Genomic DNA, 20,274 nt, shown 5'->3' with positions numbered 1-20,274 from the left:
CAATTCAGAATTTTGAAGTGCTCTACTCATGAAAGCAATAGGCTGCTCGTGACCATCTTTATTCTTTTGAAGTAAGACACCAGCAATGGTATCTTCGGAAGCGAAAGAAAAAATCATGAAATCCTTGGAATAATCAGGACTCACTAAGACAGGAGCTTTTGCGATAGCAGATTTGATTTCTTGGAAAGCCTTTTTGCCGTCTTCTTGCCAAACAAATTTTGCATCTTTTTTCAGAAGACTTTGAATAGGCTTGGCTATTTCTGCGTAATTTGGAATAAATCTTCTAATAAAATTTATCTTTCCAAGGAAAGACTGAAGGGACTTAAGATTATGCGGGAGAGGAATCTTTTGGATTGCTTCGATTCTTTCAGGATCAATCTTGATTCCTTCCTTAGAAATAATATGGCCCAGTAATTTCCCTTCCGTTACCCCAAAAACAGACTTAGCCGGATTCAAAGAAATCCCATACTCTCTACATCTATCGAAGACTTGCCTAAGATGATCTATATGACTGATACCATCTTTAGAGAAAACAGTAAGATCATCTTGGTAAATCTTAATAAACTTCCCGATTAACCCTTTGAAGGCATAGTCCATAGCCCTTTGGAAAGTAGCCCCAGCGTTTGTTAATCCAAACGGCATTCTAATGTATTCAAAAGTACCCCATGGTGTCGTGAATGTGGTTTTGTGACGATCTTCCTTTTTAACCCATACCTGATTGTACCCAGAAAAACCGTCTAGCAGCGACATCATTCCCGACCCAGTTACTCTTTGCAACAAAGTTTCCATGTTTGGCAAAGGGTAATTATCCTTTTTGCACGCTAGATTAAGGTTTCGGAAATCAACACAAAGTCTTATTGTACCGTTCTTTTTCCTAACAATCACCAAATTCGAACACCATGTCGAATGCCTAGTTTGAGCGATGATCCCTGCTGCAAGCATCTTTGCAAGTTCTTTCTGGACCAAGGGGGCTAACTTAGGATTAATTTGCCTAAGTTTCTGACGAAAGGGTTTAGCATTTTCGTCTTTTAAGGGAATAGTATGCTCCATAACATCTTCCCTATAGCCTTTTAATTCGTCGTAAGAAAAAGCTAAAACATCTCGATATTCGCGAAGTAAATCAGTTAACTTTTTCCTTTCTTCCAAACTAGTACCTCTACCAATTTTAACCATTTTCGGGTTTTCAGAAGTACCAATGTTAATTTCGAGGTACTCGCTTGGGTCCATCTTGTTTTCTTCTTTCAGCTTCGTAGCATCATGCCGATCAAAATGTTGCTCAAGAGCAACCACATTCCTAGGAGTAGGATTTATGATATGCTCATGATTTAAAACTTCCTCCTCCTCAGAAACTATCCAGAAATCCTCAAACTCATCTAAACTATTAAGGAAACAAATGACTTGTTTTTCGTCATTAAAAACTTGCCAATGCTCTGAGTTGTCTGGAACAGATGGTCTGAATATTACTTCCATTTTAATCTTATCGTTAATTAATTCATCAGACAACTGGAAAGTAGTAGCAGCTACAGCAAGTTCATCTGCCAGACTATTTTGCTCTCTCGGAATTGCTTTGAGGTCAAGGGCATCAAAGTGCCCCATAGTATCCCACACAGCATTTCTATAGTTTCTTAATCTTTGATTTCTGCATGTGAATTTATTCTTAAGTTGCATGATAACCAAATCAGAATCTCCCTTAATGCTAAGCAATCTAACCCTCAAGGACTTGGCCAATTCAAGACCCAACAATATAGCCTCATATTCAGCTACATTGTTGGTTGCCTCAAATTCTAATCGATAGGCAAACTTGAAAATGTGACCAAGGGGAGATTTAAGCACTATTCCCGCACCTTTACCAGCCCTAAATGATGCACCATCAAAGTACATATACCAAACTTTATCCTTGAGACCCTTAATCTTATCATCGGGAGGAATTATAAAATTAGACATGATGGCGTAGTTCCCAATGTCAGATTGCTCTTTGATTATTTCATTATGAGGTCTCCTAGGATCTTCAACATGAAACTTTCTTTCGGGCTCTCTATTTAGTCTTACAAAACCCTCACCACTAGGAGAAGGAATCATGGCATATGACCAATTCATTTGAATACTTCCTCCTAGATCAGAGGCTCACTTTCTAGATAACAGCATACCCCAGGCATCAGGCACATCCACAACAACAATATCCATGACAACCATGATGTCTGGGTAAACTGAAAGATGAACTTGAAAATCTTTAATTAAACCATGCACTTCGATTTTCTTAGAATCCATGGCGCATATGTTATAATAGGGTCTAGAAACTCTTAAGTTAAGCTGTTCCATGACCCTTTTAGTCATTACACAAGCGGATGCACCAGAATCCAACATGCAATTATTCAATTTATACCCATTAACTAATAAGGTGATGAAAAAAGGCTGGTGATCTTTGTTATCAGCATCTAAGCTTTGCAGATATATGGGAGCATCATGATAGCCAACTTCCCGAGTCTTCTGTTGAGAAGTATTGACTTGAGGACCTTGAATCGCTTTTAGTAACTTGTCTCTTTGGGAAGGGATTTTAGCAATCTCGGAGACAGGAACCCAGATTTTAGCATTGTTATACCAATTTCCCAAATCGACATCTATTCCAGAGTTTACACCAGGGTTAAAAGTTCGAAGGGGTATTTGATTCCCGCTTTGATCTTTATCCTTTCTCTGATAGGTCAAACCCTTATCTCTAGCAATTTCCAAGATTTGCTCAGGAGAGGGTTTTTCACCATATAACCTAGCCAAAATATCATCTTCGTTTTCAAGGTTATTTATACTAAAAGCTGATGAAAGATTCTCAACATCACGACTCCTTTCCTTAACCTCTATCCAATCATCCAAAGACAAAGGAAACTTGCTGCCTACTACATTTATTTGATCGCTTGTTCCAAACATTCCACTATCTAAAATTCTTCTAACAATGGGACAAGTGGCCTCTTCATGAAGAGCATCACAAACCTGACGATAAGGAGGAGCATTATCAACCAAATTAGTCAACGGATTAGGAGGTCTCTGCTCACTAGTTTGACCCTTTCTTTGCCAATTGTTATTTCTATTATTATTGTTTCGAGGTTGAAAATTCTATGTTTGCGATCTTTCCATTTGAATCAACCTATTCTGCAACGTGGTTATCTCCTTATTATGATTAATTTCCATAGTTTCAATTTTTTGAAGCAATTTTAGAACAAGCTCACTTTCAGGTTCTTGGGCTGCTTTTCCCTTAGTTTCTTTTAATTTCGTAGCAGCCCTATCGAAACCTGGGATCTCAGACTTTCCAGATGCGGCCTTGTCCTTTTCAAGTTCTATAGCTAAGGATTGGCAATCTCTATAATCATTAAGTTTAGCACGCCTTAATTCATAAGATGGTTCAGGACTAAAGGCATCAATGTAAAAATCTTGGAGAGTTTTATCTGTAGGTTTATAGTCTTGAGGTAATTCTCTAACAATTCCGTTAAACCTTTTATTGAATTCTTCAACATTTTCATCCTCTCTCTTTTTTATTAGGCTAAGAGCTTTTACTAGGTGTCTTCCTTCTCTCTTATCTCCATACTTTTCTTTAAATGCATTAATGATTGACTGTAAAGAGTTAAATGAATTCTGAGGCTTTTCTGTAAACCAATCATAAGCATCGCCTCCTAGAGTTAAGATGAAAAGAGTCATCCTGACATCCTCATGATCAAAATCAACAGATCTTGCGTATTTAGCCATCCATATGCTAAAATCTCGCAAATGAGAGTTAGCACTAATCGCATTATTTCCTTGAAAATTAGGCAATTTATCGATCCCAATAGATGGAATATCGTTGGGATATCCTGGAATATTAGAAAAATCACAAGGGGCATACGAATCCATGATGTTGTGCCTAGCTTGACCCTTAAATAACAAATGAATATCAGAGAGGGCTTCTTGTCCAAGGTCTACAAGAAGTGTACGAGAAGCGAGTTTGTGTAATCGTACCCTGAGGACCTTTTTAGGATCAGGAGTAGGGTTGCACAGACTGCTTGGATGTCTTCTAGTGTACACTCTTGAAGATAATATATGAAGTGGAGTCGCCACCTGAACAAGAAGTAAAGCAAGGAAAAGCTTGAGATGAAAGAACCAAGGACAGAAAAAACTCTATCCCCGGCAACGGCACCAAAAAATGTTGGCGTTGCCGTCTCAAACGAATGATAGAAAGATGAATGATGAATGATAAAAAGTCGTTGAAACACCGAGAATAAAGTATCCCCGGCAACGGCGCCAAAAAATGTTGTCGCACAGATTGACACGACAACGCTCAGACCGGGGGCTGTCACCCTGATCCCCGATCTCTCCGTTTAAGCCTGTCTCCCACGGCTAAGGGGGGTAGACCCTGTGAGATGATGAAGACCAACTGCCAAACAGTTGGGTGGGAGACACGATATGATGAGCACTAAAATGATTTAATTAATTTAGCAGACCAGTGCCTTAAGAGATTGGTGTTAAAACGATTACTTGCTAGATAATATAGAAATATAAATCGTGAACAACAATCATTTATCATCAAATAGTTTAGAGCAGTGCAAGATATCAGTTAAAACAACAATGCTCTTATAATGACCAAAGCTAAATAACGATATCCAGTAACTGAGAATTTAGAAGAGATGAATGCTTTAAACAACCACGCAAATCATAAATCATTAACCAGATATCATTTTTATGCAGCTAAATCTTTAAGGTGATCATTCGTGTGCATAACTTGAAAATTTAAATTTCCAGCATGACAATTTTCTGAAGAAAAACTAAATCCTGACAAAATTTCCACAATGCCCTTTTTATGCTTTTAAATTTTTTTATTTTTTTTTGAACTAAAAAAAAGAAACTTTAAATTTAAAATCTAAACTATAGAATAGAACAAAAAAAAAATATTTTTTATGCTTTTATAATTTTTAATTATTAAAATCTAAGAAAGTTAAAACTATTTAACCAAATCTAAAGCTAATAAAATTAGAACTATCAAACTAATCTAAACTAAATATTTAAAATCTATGAAATAAAACTAAAATTAAACCAAATGAAAACCCTTTTTATTTTTATTTTATAATCAAAATAAAACTAAGATCTAATGAAACTAAAATTAAAATTTATGAAAACTATGTAACCCCTAAAACAAAAAATGTGAACTCCTAAAACTTAAAAAATAAAAAAATTCGAAATGCAATCTAAACGTGCGGGTTTGCAGCTTCAGACGCTAGACGGCATCGAGTTGATTGTTTTGCAGCTGCGGACGTGGGAGCGGAAATTTGCAGACAACGTGAAAGGGAGGAAGAGGTCAATACGAGGCGGTGAGAACAGCTGCGGAGTGACAATCGCTAGCAGGCAGAGAGGGTTACGCACGAAGGTGAAGTTTTGAGGTTGGACGGCGGCAGAGAAATACCCACGCATATGACATTTACCATACAAAAATAATGGAAATTTCGTTTGATGCTTCACATGGACAATTCGATAGCAGACGGCGGAAAACGTAGAGGCAAAAAAATTCACACTTCTCTCGCTGTTTGCAGGGTTTCGACAGCAGCAAGGGGCCACGGCTTTTTTTTTTACCCAGCCGACAACTGATACTTGAAACGCTTTGCCCAGAATGAACTCAGGACGTGTATCTCGGTTTCAGAAGGGAATTTCGAGTTGTACGCTACTACCTCCTTACGGCTTCGATACCGTATACGCACGCAGTCAGACAAGCGATAGATCAAATATAACCTGAAACTGCAAATCGAAATTACAATGATGCTAGGCGAAAAATCATAAGCGTCGTTTCTGAAGGGTATGGCATAAATATACAGAAAAAAAATTTGAAATGCACATTTATTAGATCCGCAGGTTTAAACACCAGACGGTGTATTGACAGGTTCGAGTCTCAGAAGTATGATGGACATAAAACGTATTTTCAACAGAAATAGAAAGAAAACTGTATTAGAAACGTAGCTGAGGATGCTGAGCTGAGGGTCTTTGATAAAAATCGATTTTCTTACCAGGGTTTTGTTGGAAATAGATACATATATCTTTTATTACATAATGGATGAAGGCTGAACGCATGGATCCAGGGAAGCTATGCTGATGTCTAAAACTCAATAGTCTGACCTCAAAAATCTCATTTTCTCCTGCTCCAGAAACCCTAAAAAAAAAATTCAAAACCATATACCTGCAATTGCAAGGAAACAAAACCCTAATGAAGACTGCGTATAAGGCAAAATTTGAAACCCAGAAATAGCTGATAAATTTACAGATTTTGGCCCCTTAACAGCCAGATTTAGCAATAATAGCAGTAATATTTTCAGAATATTAGAAACTTCAACTTTGCTGTGGAAAGGCTCGAAAAATCTCTCATGCAAACCAGAAAAGTAAATTTAAATGATTAACCCAGGGTAAAAATTAGCTGGGCTCTGCAAGGAAGAGCCTGTGGGAGTTGGCTGGTTCAGCCTAGAACTTCCCCAAACGCCCACCAATCTTCTTCAGTAAGGGTTTTCTGCACACCTTAAATCAACCATCAGTAAAGAGAGCAAAAATGATGCTAGATCTCAAAAAGTAATGGAGATACCTGCCATTACTTCAGAAACCCTAACACCATTCAAACCCTAGCAAGTGAACAAGATACCTGTGCTCACAATACTCTAAGATAAACTGTTATTAACGGCTGAAAAAATAAAATATGCAGAAATTAAAAATCTCACAGCACTTCCAGAGAGTAACACCAGCAAGATTTGAACCCCAAAGTCTTCTTTTATTAACCAGAAAACAAATTACAAGAGAGCTTCTTCAGCACAAGACTCACAGATGCAATGATCTCAAATGACTCCTAGCACCCTATTTAAAGGAAAAGATCCCAACGGCTAGTTCGAGTGATCCATGTCGAAATGATCTCGATCTTCGATGAGGATCAAGACATCTCTTAATCTCATCCGTCGAAATTATTAATTCATTAAAAAGAAATTTTGCATGTTTTTACTCAAAATATTATTATTTTATTATTTTTTAGGGTTTTTGCTTTATTTTATAATTTTTTATTTTTTATTATTTTTATTTTTATTTTATTATTTATTTTATTATTTTTCAGTTATTTATTTATTTATTTTTAAAATTCTTTTTTTTTTTTAAATGGATCCTCGAACTTAGCCTTTGGAAAAATCACCTAGGACCTAGGACTTAGGACTCATGAGGGGATTTAAAATATTTTCCAACCCTCAAGACACTTTACATCATGACTTTTACAATTTACATCTTAAGGGGACAAACCCACTTAACACAGACCCTCATAAACCACCCAGTTCTGCGACACAATTATAATCTAGCATATTAACACACTAGGATTCTCCTAAAATTTTAATGACAAAATCAATCCCGGCTTTGGGGTCAGGCTGAAGGAAAACTCTGCCGATCATGGATCGGTGAGACGAAAAACCTTCCGGGACGTAGATTATCATTAGAAATTAGGTCCACCCAGGCAATTTACATACACGACTCATATCTACTAAGATTATTTACATTTCATACATGCAGACTGGGTTTACAGTTAAATCGATCAAGCTGCTGATGACTACAGGATGGCACGGCCATGTCGATCAAACACTACCCCTTTCTGCCAAAAAAATGGGGTGTACTGCATGGATAGTTGACCGGTGGTGGTCAACAGGAGGCAAAGGAGGAATAAACATGCTAGCGGCCACAACAAGGGAATCAGCAAGCTGGTTCTTCATTCTAGGGATGTAAGAAATGTCGAAACTATTAAAAGAACCCTTGAGCTTCCATACCTCATCTCTGTATGCTTTCAGCCTTGGATGCTTTGCTTGGAAAGTTTTGTTCACCTACTGAATGATAAGGTCTGCATCTCCAAACACCTTCATACCTTTGATGCTCATTTCTTTAGCAGCGTTTAAGCCCAATATCAAGGCTTCGTACTTTGCTATGTTATTTGTGACCTGAAAAGTTAATTTGAAAGATAAATGAATGCATTCCTGTGTGGGGGACACAAGGACTACACCTGCCCCTGCAGCTTCCTTAGAGAAAGCTCCATCAAAGAACATGTCCCAAATTTGTGGGCCTTCTTCCTCTGTGATCTGGCAAACCGGTTTCCTAAGCTGCATGGAGGCCAACTGGAATTCTTCAATCTAAAGAATACAGGCTCCAAAATTTGTGTCGACAGCATAAATGGGATGATTAGTGGGATTCCTTTCATCACTGATGATATAATCCAACTGAGCTTCTCTGTATAATCTCCTACTCTCACCTCCAAAAACTGGGATAGTAGCATAGGACAGATCATTTTGCAATGTTCCACCTAATCTCTTGATCCAGCCTCTGGAAAGCAACATGCCAAACTTGGGGGGTACATCTGCTACCACAATATCCATCATCATGCTCTTCATGGGCAGCTAAGACAAGGTGATGGCTAGGTCTTTGATTAATCTCAGACATTTCACTTTTCTAGAGTCAAAAGAAAACAGGTCATGATAAGGCTTGGTAATGTCAAGACCCAATTCATCCATGACAGCCTTGGGCATTAGATTATGGCTGGCTCCAGTGTCCAGAAGGTAGTTACGAAGGATTTTTTCATGAGTAGTCAGAGAGACATAGAATGATGGGGAGCTATCGTCATAAATTTCAATCATTGGGCTGAGAACAATAGCTGGTTTGTCATCTTGCAGATTTACATAATTAGTGGAGGTTTGGATGGCTTTAGGCTCAAGGGCCTCGAGGATAGATCTTTTGAAGGACTCATTAAAGTCTCATTCTTCACTAATTCAATCAGAGCTATAGGTATTCTTAGCTTCTGGATTTCTGATTCAAAACTGAAAAGAGAAGGAGACTTGTAAGGGCCTCTTTCCTCGTGAGTTGGAGCTTTGAGGATGATGGGATCAACTGTTGGTCGTTTCTGCTTATTAGCTTGTTGTATTGCAGGGACAACAGCTCTCTGAATAGGAGTTTCCTTAGCATTATTCATCTTTGACCTCAGATCGTATTTGTGTTGATCATTAGTTTGCAGAACAGCTCCACCATCCCACTCTTGGCTGGTCTGGTCATTGAATAATGACTTTTCATAGGCAGCTGAGGTAAAAAAGGAGGCATTGTCTTTGTCTTCCAGACAATGGATCTCATCATCTTCTTCAAACTGCTCTTCTTCCATGACTACATTCTGGAAAGGGGTCTTCACCCTTTGGTCTTCATTGGCATCCTTGCTTCTTTGCAAAATTTGCAACTGCTCATTAGCTCTTCTATATGGATTTGGATTTCTAGGAGCAAAGGTATTAGGAACTCTTCCTTTCCCAGGGTGCTACTCAACTTTTAATTTGGAGATTTCAGAGGCTAATGACTCTATCATCCTGAAGATGATGAAGATTCACCCCTCTGTCTCCTTCTATCAACATTCCCCTTGAGCTTCTCTGCAACCATGATGTTTGATTCTATTTCCAAGGCTGCATCCTACATATCAGCCAAGTAGCACATCGTCTCTCCCTCAACAGTAGACAGAAGTCAGAATCAAAGGCGTTGGCATAGGTGAGTTTAGCAGAGGTAGTGGTGGGTTTTACTTCAACTGGTATCTTGTTGTACATATGGTTAAACCTCTAATTAAAATCAGACAACAACTCACCATTTTCCCTCTTTAAGTTCGCAAACTCAGTGTGGTAGTAGAGTAGATCTTTCTTATCCCCCCAATGCTTTAGGAATACATCATCTAGAGCCTCAATATATGCTATAGACCTTGGGGTCAGTTCTCTGAACCATTTTCTAGCCTCTCCATCTAGGCTTTGGACAAAGACTCTCATCCACACATCATCTTCACTAATGTCCAGGTTATCAGCATAGCTTTAGAATGATCAAGATGTTCCTCAGCTGTAACACCTTCAGTCCTAGTGAACTTAGGCATATACTTCTAATATTCTCCAGTAGGCATGGCATTCACAGGAGTGGGCAGTACTATAGGTCCATACCTAGCCGCTATGATTCTTTCCATTTTGGTAGGTGCTTGAGGACCTGCCATATCTATGGTGGCTATAAGGGTATTGGAAGTCTGAATGACAGAAGGCTGAGGAGTGACTAATGGGACTAAAGGAGTATGATGGATAGGAGGAGAGGCTTTCTTCGGGCTTAGAACGGAAGGAGGACCTAAAGAATAAGGAGCTCCATGAATCTCTGAGATTTTTTCTTCACTGCTAGTATTAGATGCTATACTCTCAACATGTATTTGTTCTATTAAAGGATTTTCTTGAAGAGATATAGAATATTGTTTAGAGCTACCTAAACCTGATGCTCCTTTTTGCAATGCCTTTCTTTCTTTGATGATTCTTTCAGGGTCAGGTACTGGGTCAACTTGTGGCTTCTGAGGATTTCTCCGAGTCTGCCTCACAAATTGAGCCAGAACTATGAAGTGGGGTCGCTAAGAGGTTCGTCCTCTAATAGAGTCGCCAGATAGATGATTACAACCGGAAAAGTGCCTAGACTTTGTCTATCATCAAAGTTGGATCTATGTCATCTCCCAGGGAAGCTAAGCTTCAGTCTCCTCTCCTCGGCAACGGCACCAATTATGTTAGCACTCCAGGAAGCTCTCCTAGGTTGTAGCGCGGAGGTGCCTAGTAACATATAAATCTTCAATATCGTTCTCGGAACTATTGGATTGGATGATGGTTTGGATCAAGTCAGATGACTGTTTCAACTCTATTTTCACTCAAGACATGCATGAACACCCTCAGCGTTACAAGGATTTAGACCACTAATGCTCAATAGTTTATAGATTCAATGGATAGATGGAGAATACTGACTATACCAACTGATGCATACATAAACACATATGAATGGCTAGCTACAGGAAGTAAATGAAGCTTGCAAATATAATTTATCAACACAGAGCTAAGATGACAGTTATCTGGCATTAGATACAGAAAAAAACATGAATAACCTATTCAAGTGAAAGCTTAGGATAGAGGAGAAAATGGGAATTGAACATGTAACAGCAAAAGAAGCTTATATTGTTGGAATGAAGATGAGACGCTGAGAGGAGCAGAGTCTCCACAGTCTCCAATTAAATTAAACACGGAAACAAGAAACTGAGCAAGAAAGAAATACACAACACTGACACCGTTATTTTTGGACAAATGTCCCTAGAAAACCCAATGCGAGAAAGCCAGTGCAACACTAAGGGTTTGTATTATTAAGCAGTAGTTTTTTGAATAAAATCTTTGGATGCCTTGTTGGTTATCCAATACAGAGAATCTGACTGACACAAGATTAGTGAGAAATACCTCATACTATCACTGGTGATCCAACACTGATCCGACCACTGAATGGTGGGCCGCTAATAGCCTCTACGCAGTTTCTGCGCAATCACTACGTTATTCTGCATCACTCCTTCTGGGGCTTGTGCCATTCCTCTTGGTTCATTGTTTTGCTTATGGAACTTCGACTTCTGCTCTCCTAGACTCACACCCCGACTTCTGGCCCCAGAACTCGACTTCTCCAGCAAAATACGGATCTCGTCTTAGGCTCTACACTGCTTCTACGTCAGCCTACGCTACCCAATGTAGCCTCTGCGTTGCCTCTTTTGGATCTATCTCTTCTTCCTCTTCGACGTATTCCCGGATCAGGAAATCTCCCTCCAGAACTATCCTTGCCCCTCACTCCAAGAAATCTCCTCGATCGATACTCTAGCAACTGCTACGCTGCCCTCTCTAAGAAATTCGATCTCTTGATCTCTCTTCGATGTGTTTTCCAAATGCCCATCAAGCCTCCTCTTATGATCCTCTCATTGATCAATCAACAACCCATATTAGATTATAATCAATGGCTCAAATCATTTGGGCTTGATCTCTGTCTTCTTCTAGAAGTTCCACCCTCAGTTTGATTAATACGCTTTAATTATTTTATTTCCTAAGTTTAGACTTAGGCACCCATTAAAAATAATTAATTATTTTAATAAAATTGTCTTTGGGTGTAATTTCCGAAAACCATTTATGGGTATTGTGGAATGCATTTGTCCTCGCCTCCTTGCAAATTTTGAGGCTTATAGCACATCGGATGCTACTAGAAATAAATAGTTTCCAGTTTCCCTTATGATGTAGTCAGGATGGAATTCCAAGGGTGGTGACAGCGAATTTGCAGGAGCGAGATTACATCATCAGAGGGCTTGGAGTGCTTTGGAAGAGTTTTATGGGGTTCGATGGAGTTCTCTTGTTGTATTTGACCATCGGGGGTAGGTGCACATAGTTCATTTTTAGTTTTGTTTCATTCTGATGAATCCCATAAAATGGGGTTATTATTAGCATAATTTAATTAAAAGCATTAAAGGTGTTGTGTGGAGGGGATTATTTGGAAAAACACCTTAGTGTAATAGCTCATTGGAACGAGAATGAAGAGCTCTATAGGATGGGATGGTGAGATGTTCTAAGCTATATCATTCTAAGCAGGAAACTAAATTGAATAACAACAATGTATTTGGTTGGGATTTTTCAAGTAAACACAAAATCCATATGTTATATGCTATATTGTATTCAAATTTTGGCTACTAATATTTTTTGTGTAGAACTTTAGCACTACAATGACGAATTTATCGCTACGCAACATGTATAACAAGAACACCTCCACACAATTGACTCCACGTAAGACTTTGATCTTGCACTTGAGTTGTTTGTGCATATTTAGGGACTCCTCCCGTGGTTGTTTAGGAAATTTTGAGCCTAAAGAGCGGGTGCTTGGTCTGAGTTGACAGTGGGTCCCTTATCTTAACTAGAGGTTTCCTAGATATTAACCCTATAAATTTTCAAGCTTAGGGCTATGAAATATAGAATGAAACAATAACAAAAGATTAAAATATTTTGATCCTTAACAACCCAACATTCTTGACACTCTAATGTGAAAAGATACTAGAGAGTTCCGATCATAGTTTTAAAACTTGGATCAGTTTGACTTGGACTTAGTCTCATCAGCCAAGTTGATAGACCACAAAGTCAACTTGACTTTCAACTTGGCTCAAGGAGCGGGTTTTGCCCAGTTTGGTATGTTGATCCAAGTTGAAAACTAAGTCATTGAATCTGATTTGATTTGAGTCTATCCAAGTTGAAAATCGAGTCATTAAATCTAAGTTATCCAAGTCGGTCCAAGTCCAAGTCAAAACTTGAGTTGATAGATAATCGAACCAAAGTCTGAATCCGAGTTTTAAAACTATGGTTTTGGTAAGTTTTAATCATCTAGGGAAGTTTTATCATGCATAAACCAGATCTGAAAACTATCTTTAACAATATTAACAACAACATTAAAATAACCATATTTAGTTATGGCATTAAATCACTCAATATAATTTTCCTTTACTTATGTGAAATTAGCAAGACATATATAGCTATAGATAAAAATGCATGAAGAACATTGATGGCTAAAAGTCAAATATGTACTTAGCACAAGTATTGGACACATAAAGGCATCATTAATGTATAAGATGAATTTGTTGTTCATACCATGGCTTTATCAAAAGGACAGTACAATCCACTAGCTCTCCAAAACTCTAGCTAGAGAGAATCAAGAAAAACCCTAGCTTAACAAAGAAGCTCCAACATGCAAGAATCACTCAAACAAGTCCTCCAAGGAAAATCATCTTCTACTCATTCTCTTCTTCACAAAATGCACTTAGTTTCATCCATATCTTTAAAACTGAAACCAAGTTTTGAACTGGCCCATGTATCTAACTAGTATTCTAACAAGAACCAAATTGCACTAGATTCAATGAGCCAAATTTGAAAAACATACATAAAATCATATTTTTTATCTTATTTTGTTAAGATTCCAAACCATTAGAAACAAAATATGTAAATTTTTCTTATCTATATACCATGTAAGAGGGAATATATCAAAATGACACCAACTGCAATACATATCAACAAAAAAATACTTAATCATTGACACTCTAAATGGCCTCTAGAGACCAAAAACAATGCTACAAGCTATTGGGCCATTGGCCTACTACAAATCATTGATCAACATGTTCACTCATCAAAATCATCACCATATCACCTCTAGTAGAAATGGGATCATCAACAAGAGCTACACAAACATCATCTTGCTCAAAATCTTTAGACTCGGGTTCCTTAACCTTATACTATGGTAAAATTTGAAAAAGCCTAGCATGTCTAACGAATGTTTTTGGTTTGAGTGAAGGGTTCATCTCCTAAACCTTATAATATGGTAGAAGAATATTAACATGCCTAACCAATTATTTTGGTTTGAGTGAAGGGTACATTTTTGTAAAGGCGATAACAGAGGAGTTCAACAATCAATACCACCAACATCATGTTACATAAAAGGCTTCATACTCTTGTTTAAATGCCAATCTCACACCCTCATACATCATATAATTCAATGAAAATTTTGTAATCCTACCGATCCTAAAATCTTGAAAACTGTCAAGTCTGGTGAATTTTGAGTGGGATATGAAATTCTACTTTCTCCATATGAATTTTGATAAGGTTGGAACCAATCAAACATTTTGAAAAACTTTCCTTTTTATCCTTTAAGAATTTAACATTACCATTGATTGCCAACATTGTTAGGTTTGAGTTATGTTTTTTTTTTAGATTTAGGGTTTAGAGGGTTGGTTTTATAGTCGAGGGGTGTTGTTTTGGGAGGGAAATAGAAAAATCACTTGGTTTCTTCAAAACCATCTAACAAAACCACCATTGGGGGTCTCGAACTTCCCCCCACACATGTCAGATTTTATTAAATGGTTAGGGTTGGAATTGGTCAATTATGGCTAGTTTGTATTGGTTAGGTAACAAATTGGTGTTGGACTCCTCCCACACATGTGAGATGTGATCAGTTTATTAGGGCCTATTTGTATCGATTAGGTACCTAATTGGTACAAACCAACCCTTCAACTAGGTTTTTGTACCGCTTCATTATGTCGGCCTATCTGATTAATGAATTTGATTAGTTACCGGTTCAGACTGGACAACTTTTAAAATGATTTTTTTTTATCTCAAATCCATATTATCAATTATTCAAGTGATGAAACCCTAACCCTAAACTTCAAGATGCTCCAAGAATATCAAGGAAATCTTATAACTTCTAAGAGAGTGACCAATTACAAATGGAGATCAAAAATAGAGAAGATGGCATGGCTAATTCACTCCTCTTAGTCACATCTTTATATAAGAGTGAAATAAGAAGCACAAAATGATATGAATGAGAAGCGTTCTCTCCTTCCTCTATATATATATGGGAGGTAATGAAGGCCAACAATACAATGTGGGCCTAAGCCCTTACAAGAAACTGAAATAAAGACTTGTAGGCCTACACAAGTGAAGTATTTTGGTTCAAGGGTCCACGTGTAATGCTCAAGGTGATGTCATATGCAATAAGATCTCCAAAATGATGTAGCTACACAAGGTGTGTCCAAACACCCCTTTTTTACAAGCCAACACAGATTCCATCACTCCTTCTAAACCATGTAGTCCAATTTGTCCACTCCCCTTACACAAACATTGTTGTAACCCAAGCATCCCCAAGTGTACTCAAAGTCTCCATTCAAAAATCCAAGCTACCCCATGTTGTCTAGGGCCTAATTCCCTCCTCCAAGATGCACAACACTCCTCCTAAGTAGGTCATTCTCCAAGCAAGTGAACCTCTCCATTTGGCCATCACGAAGAGCATCCCTTAAGTTGTCAAGAGAACACTAATTCCCTAGGAAAGAGTGCAATGAAATCATCCAACTAAGGTCCAAGAATCACTAAACATGTTGTCTCTAGTGTGCAAATTGATCAAAGACCATCGCCCGTGCACCAATCCATGTCAATCCATATGGTTGTGGAAAATAGACCATGTTTGCAAATCTCATGAAGCACCCCCAACCACCGTTGCAAAAAGTGGGAGTGTTTTTTAGAAATGAAGCGCTAGGAGTATCATGTGTTTTTCAGAAGTGAAGCACTCAGAGTGTCATTTTCCAAAAGTTATTGGAAGTGAAGCATCCCAAAAGCATCTCTCTCTCTCTCTCTCTCTATACACACACACACACATTGCATTTATAATTAAAAAATCATCTAGAATGCCACATTAGTTGTAGAATATATGAAACCATGAATTTTCGTACATAAATCAAGATTTAATTGGCATCCACAGTACATTAACGATTAATTATTTTCGCATCAACCATGTATATTCTAGAAATTACAAACAAACATCAAAATTTTAAGCATATAATAGGAAGTCGACCATTAAATCATTGAAATAACTTATTTGGAAACTATCAACATGACCAAATAGTAATGTTTATAATACAAGGCATCTACACACTGAAGTAGAAACACCTAAAATATGAATTCAAAACACTAATATATCATCTATGACATAAAGTAGTGAATCTAGATACTATTCTCTCCTCCTTAAACCACCATGATGGGAAGCATGCTAGAAGAATTCTTGAACTGTGTCAAACTATATGTTGGAATGTGGTCCCACATGTCAGATTGTGTGTCAAACCATCACTATTAAAGAATAGGAAGTCTGGTTTTGAATTTTTGGGTTGTGGATTACGTGGTGCTTAGGTAGCGGTCTTTTTCAGAGCAAGTTTTTGGCCTCTAAACTGGGTTGGTGATTTGGATTGGATCATTAGATTGCTTATCATCCATATTGATGGTTTGAGAGAGGAAAAATTGGAGGAATCAATGCTTAGAACCATTTTTACTAGTGGGACCCAATTTAGCAAATTGGGGTTTGAAACCTTTCAGGAGTGTTTTGATGCATAAACCGACATGTTTTGGGGGTAAAACATTGTCACTTTAGTGAAAAACATTTTTTTCCTATTCTACGCACAAATACCTTTCCAACGACGCAATCTCGTCAATCAGAGTCCATATGTGAAAGTTATGTCACTCATAAGTTGACCTTCTTGTTTCCACCACCATAATTTAGGAGGATGCCATGCCAGCCCCCATTATTCATGAGAAATGGGCTAGCCACGTGATTATGATGAAGAAGACTCTAGAAGAGTCTATATTGTAACTCTAGTTAAGAGTTGAAGTAGTCAAACCTAACTACTAGTAGGTTATCGAGCTGTGTTATAAATGGGACACTAGGAGGAGAAGGGGTTCCATTCTTTCGAGTGCATTTGTTCCATAGATGAGCAAAAATAATCGAGAGGGATACGAGATAAAACACATAGAAAGGATTTGTTCACTATAGTATCCCACAAGCCATAGACCATACTTCTTTGTACTCGCAAACATTTTCTATTCAGAGAGAGAGTAGAGTGGCATCACCTTCCAGCTGGGTTTTTCTCCCGAAAGGGTTCCCCAGGTCATATCCCCTGTCAATGCATGTGTGATATTTTACTTCATTGTTCTCTATTTTCTGCATAATTTTAATTCACATGCATACATTATTAACAATAATCTATATATCCATAAAACTAAAGATAAGTAACCTTGTAATAGTGTAGATTTTTTATTTTTAAATATAATTTTATGGAATCTATTATGACGAGTTGTCTAGTGGAATCTCCACGACAGTTTACAGATCAATTGGGGGGGTGTGTTCTTGCAACACTGCCCCCATCATTGGCGTAAACACTTTTTGGGTAACCTAAAAGCCAACAATAACCCTTGGTTACGGTACTCATCCTTTGAAATCTACCACAAAACATATTAAAAACCCTAAAACCTTTTCGTTTTGCTAATAAGGAACTTGCTATAGTCTATAAAAGATAGATTGGCAATCCTAATATGGAATTCCCCACTTGTGTTGGAAATGAATCAACCTAAAGAGATGGAATCAAGATGATAGAGGGTGGTGCTTCTACTTTACCCTAAGTTTTCATCTTTTTGTTGGGCTTGAATATCTTTGAAATCTAGATTTGCGATGCAACAACATTCATGTTTGTTATGGCTTCTTGCCAAACTTTTTGCTTAAGCTGCATTGGAAGAGTTACTCATTTAATATCTGCTCCTATTTCATGGGTAAAATACAACACAATGGCCCATTAAATCATCTTTTTTCCTAGTTCTCTTAGGTTTGTGACTTATCATGCAGGTTTGACCACATGGAGTAGGTTATTTGGGGAAATCCCTTTAGTAGCCACAACCTTTTCCCCTTATTCTATTGTCTTCATTGGCCTCAACTAATTTCCTTTGTAACAGATTATGAAACTTCATTATCTCTAGACCTTGACTACATCTTCCAAACAATTTTTCAGATAGAAGGAAATCATAAAGTAGACATCTTGTAGGACATTAAAAAGTATTTAGTACATTTTCTTGGAAGTGTGCAGAAATCCACAATGCTTATGTTAATTCCCTTGCTGATCTTAAACTAAGAAATGTGAACAACAATACAACATCATCTATCCTTTAGTTGATAGTTCCTACTTTAACCCTTGATGTATTCCATGTGTACTAAGATTGACCCACCATAAATACCACGAAAGTCCAATCTATCCCTCCATTTCACCATTTGTAAATGGAGCATAACTATTTCAATATATATGAGCTTTGAGATGTAATTAAATCTTGATAAGACCTGTTTATTTAACCAATTGTTAACAAGTATTTTACTCCATATAAACCTTATTTAATCCTCTTTTATGCTATTAAACTCTATATTCAAGGAATACTACACCTAAAATTATAAATAGTTTTGAGATTTAATAATGTGTTAACCATTATTTGACTCCATTTAAACCTTATTTAACTCTACATTACCCTATTTATCTCATTATATGGACCAGGTCCATTTCATTTTCCACTGAGGTATGTGTTGGATGTTTATAAATTATTATCAAAATACGGATTTTAATGAATGAAACATCAACATTGGTGATAGCATATTGATCTACTATATTTTTTAAGCATTGAGAATGGTTATAAAAAACATTTATATCTCCCTGTCCGTGTAATGACTTCCTACTCTTTGACTGAAGTCATTGTTATTTCAACTTATTAGTTGCTTTATTTAATCTTATCACTTTCAATGTACTTTGATGATGCGTCTTAGATTTATATATTTCAATCAGACCATTAAAGTTACTGTTCTCTTTTGACGACAGGCTGAAATTCGATATTATTCAGCCATCTTAGGCGATAATATGGAGAAATTGATCGTGAGGTACTGACGTTAAAATTTATGACAAAATGATGTCATCGCATTCTGGCAATTATGGCTTACTGGATGTTATCTAACAAAGTGTGTGGTATTTTCAATTTGTAATATTTTCGAAGACATCGAATGGTACCTTAAATCACATCATTGAGTTTGTTAATGAGTATTTAGTGGTTAGTTAACAATCCCATGGAAGATGCATATAATTATTGTATTTCTGGTGAAATTATTGCAAAATAAAGTGCTCGAGTAACACTGATATTGTTTTCATATATCATTCAACAATTTTCCTTTTAGTAGCTATAATATATTCTAGTTTATTGTGTTATTTACGGGCTTAATATTGAAAGCTAAATTAATAGAGTCTATTGAGTCTATTGTTTTTTTTTTTTTTTTCCGAAGGTGGCAAAACCTATCAAACTCAGGTGTCAAACCAACAGTGAGGACAGCCATCTCTGGCTGCTATCCGCGAATGTCGGTTTGACTCATCACTGTTTCAAGGAAAACCACGCCACCTGTAATAACCCGCTGGTGGTCCGTAAGGGAGCAGGCTTTCACTCCTGCCAGATGCCTCTGGGTCTTGGGCCGTTAACCTGTTTCCTTACGTCCGAGGAAGACGAGCTCTTAGCCAAGCAGAAGCAGTTTTACGGCATACTCCAGGGCGACTATTGAGTCTATTGTTACGTGTAACTATGAGTAGATAATACAAGTTTTATTATTTTATGTATTTTTACAATGATAATTACGTTTTTTTAAGTATGCAATTGTAACTATGAGTGGATAATACAAGTTTTATTATTTTATTTATTTTTATAATGATAATACAATTTTTTAAGTATGCAATTTAAAGTATGAAGTTTTGATAGGTGGATGTTAATTTAATATATATTATGAATGAAGTTTTGATATGTGGATGTTAATGTAATATATATTGTGAATGTATTATTGATGTGATGCATTTGATAAATAAACATACTTTGCGTATATTGAATGACATATGTGACATAATTTATAACATGAAATTTTTATATGATTATGTATGAAGATGTGTTTTTTTGTAAGTTAATTTATAGGTTGACGAATTAGATGATAGAAAAATCACTATAGCATTGAGATAATGTTGATATATTGGACATTAAAATGGTATTTGTATGATATTAGCATTAT

At 37.0% G+C, this 20,274-nt stretch overlaps 1 protein-coding gene across 1 annotated transcript in view; it reads left to right on the top strand.

The window, feature by feature from the left end:
• The window catches only part of LOC149186538 (uncharacterized), a 331,009-nt gene extending 311,574 nt beyond the window's left edge, over positions 1–19,435 (top strand). Inside the window, exon 15 of the mRNA XM_089409383.1 lies at positions 19,055–19,435. Within this exon, the coding sequence (XP_089265509.1) occupies positions 19,055–19,120 (66 nt within the window). The 3' untranslated portion in view covers positions 19,121–19,435. The remainder of the gene's footprint in view (positions 1–19,054) is intronic.
• The last annotated feature ends 839 nt before the right edge of the window (positions 19,436–20,274 follow it).

Source organism: Pinus tabuliformis, chromosome 3_1 (genome assembly GCF_031772625.1).
Source record: "Pinus tabuliformis cultivar Carrire ecotype Pingquan chromosome 3_1, CPIR1, whole genome shotgun sequence".
NCBI classification, from domain to species: domain Eukaryota; kingdom Viridiplantae; phylum Streptophyta; class Pinopsida; order Pinales; family Pinaceae; genus Pinus; species Pinus tabuliformis.
Note: the sequence above shows the minus strand (reverse complement) of the source record. Positions and strands in the feature narration are given on the sequence as shown.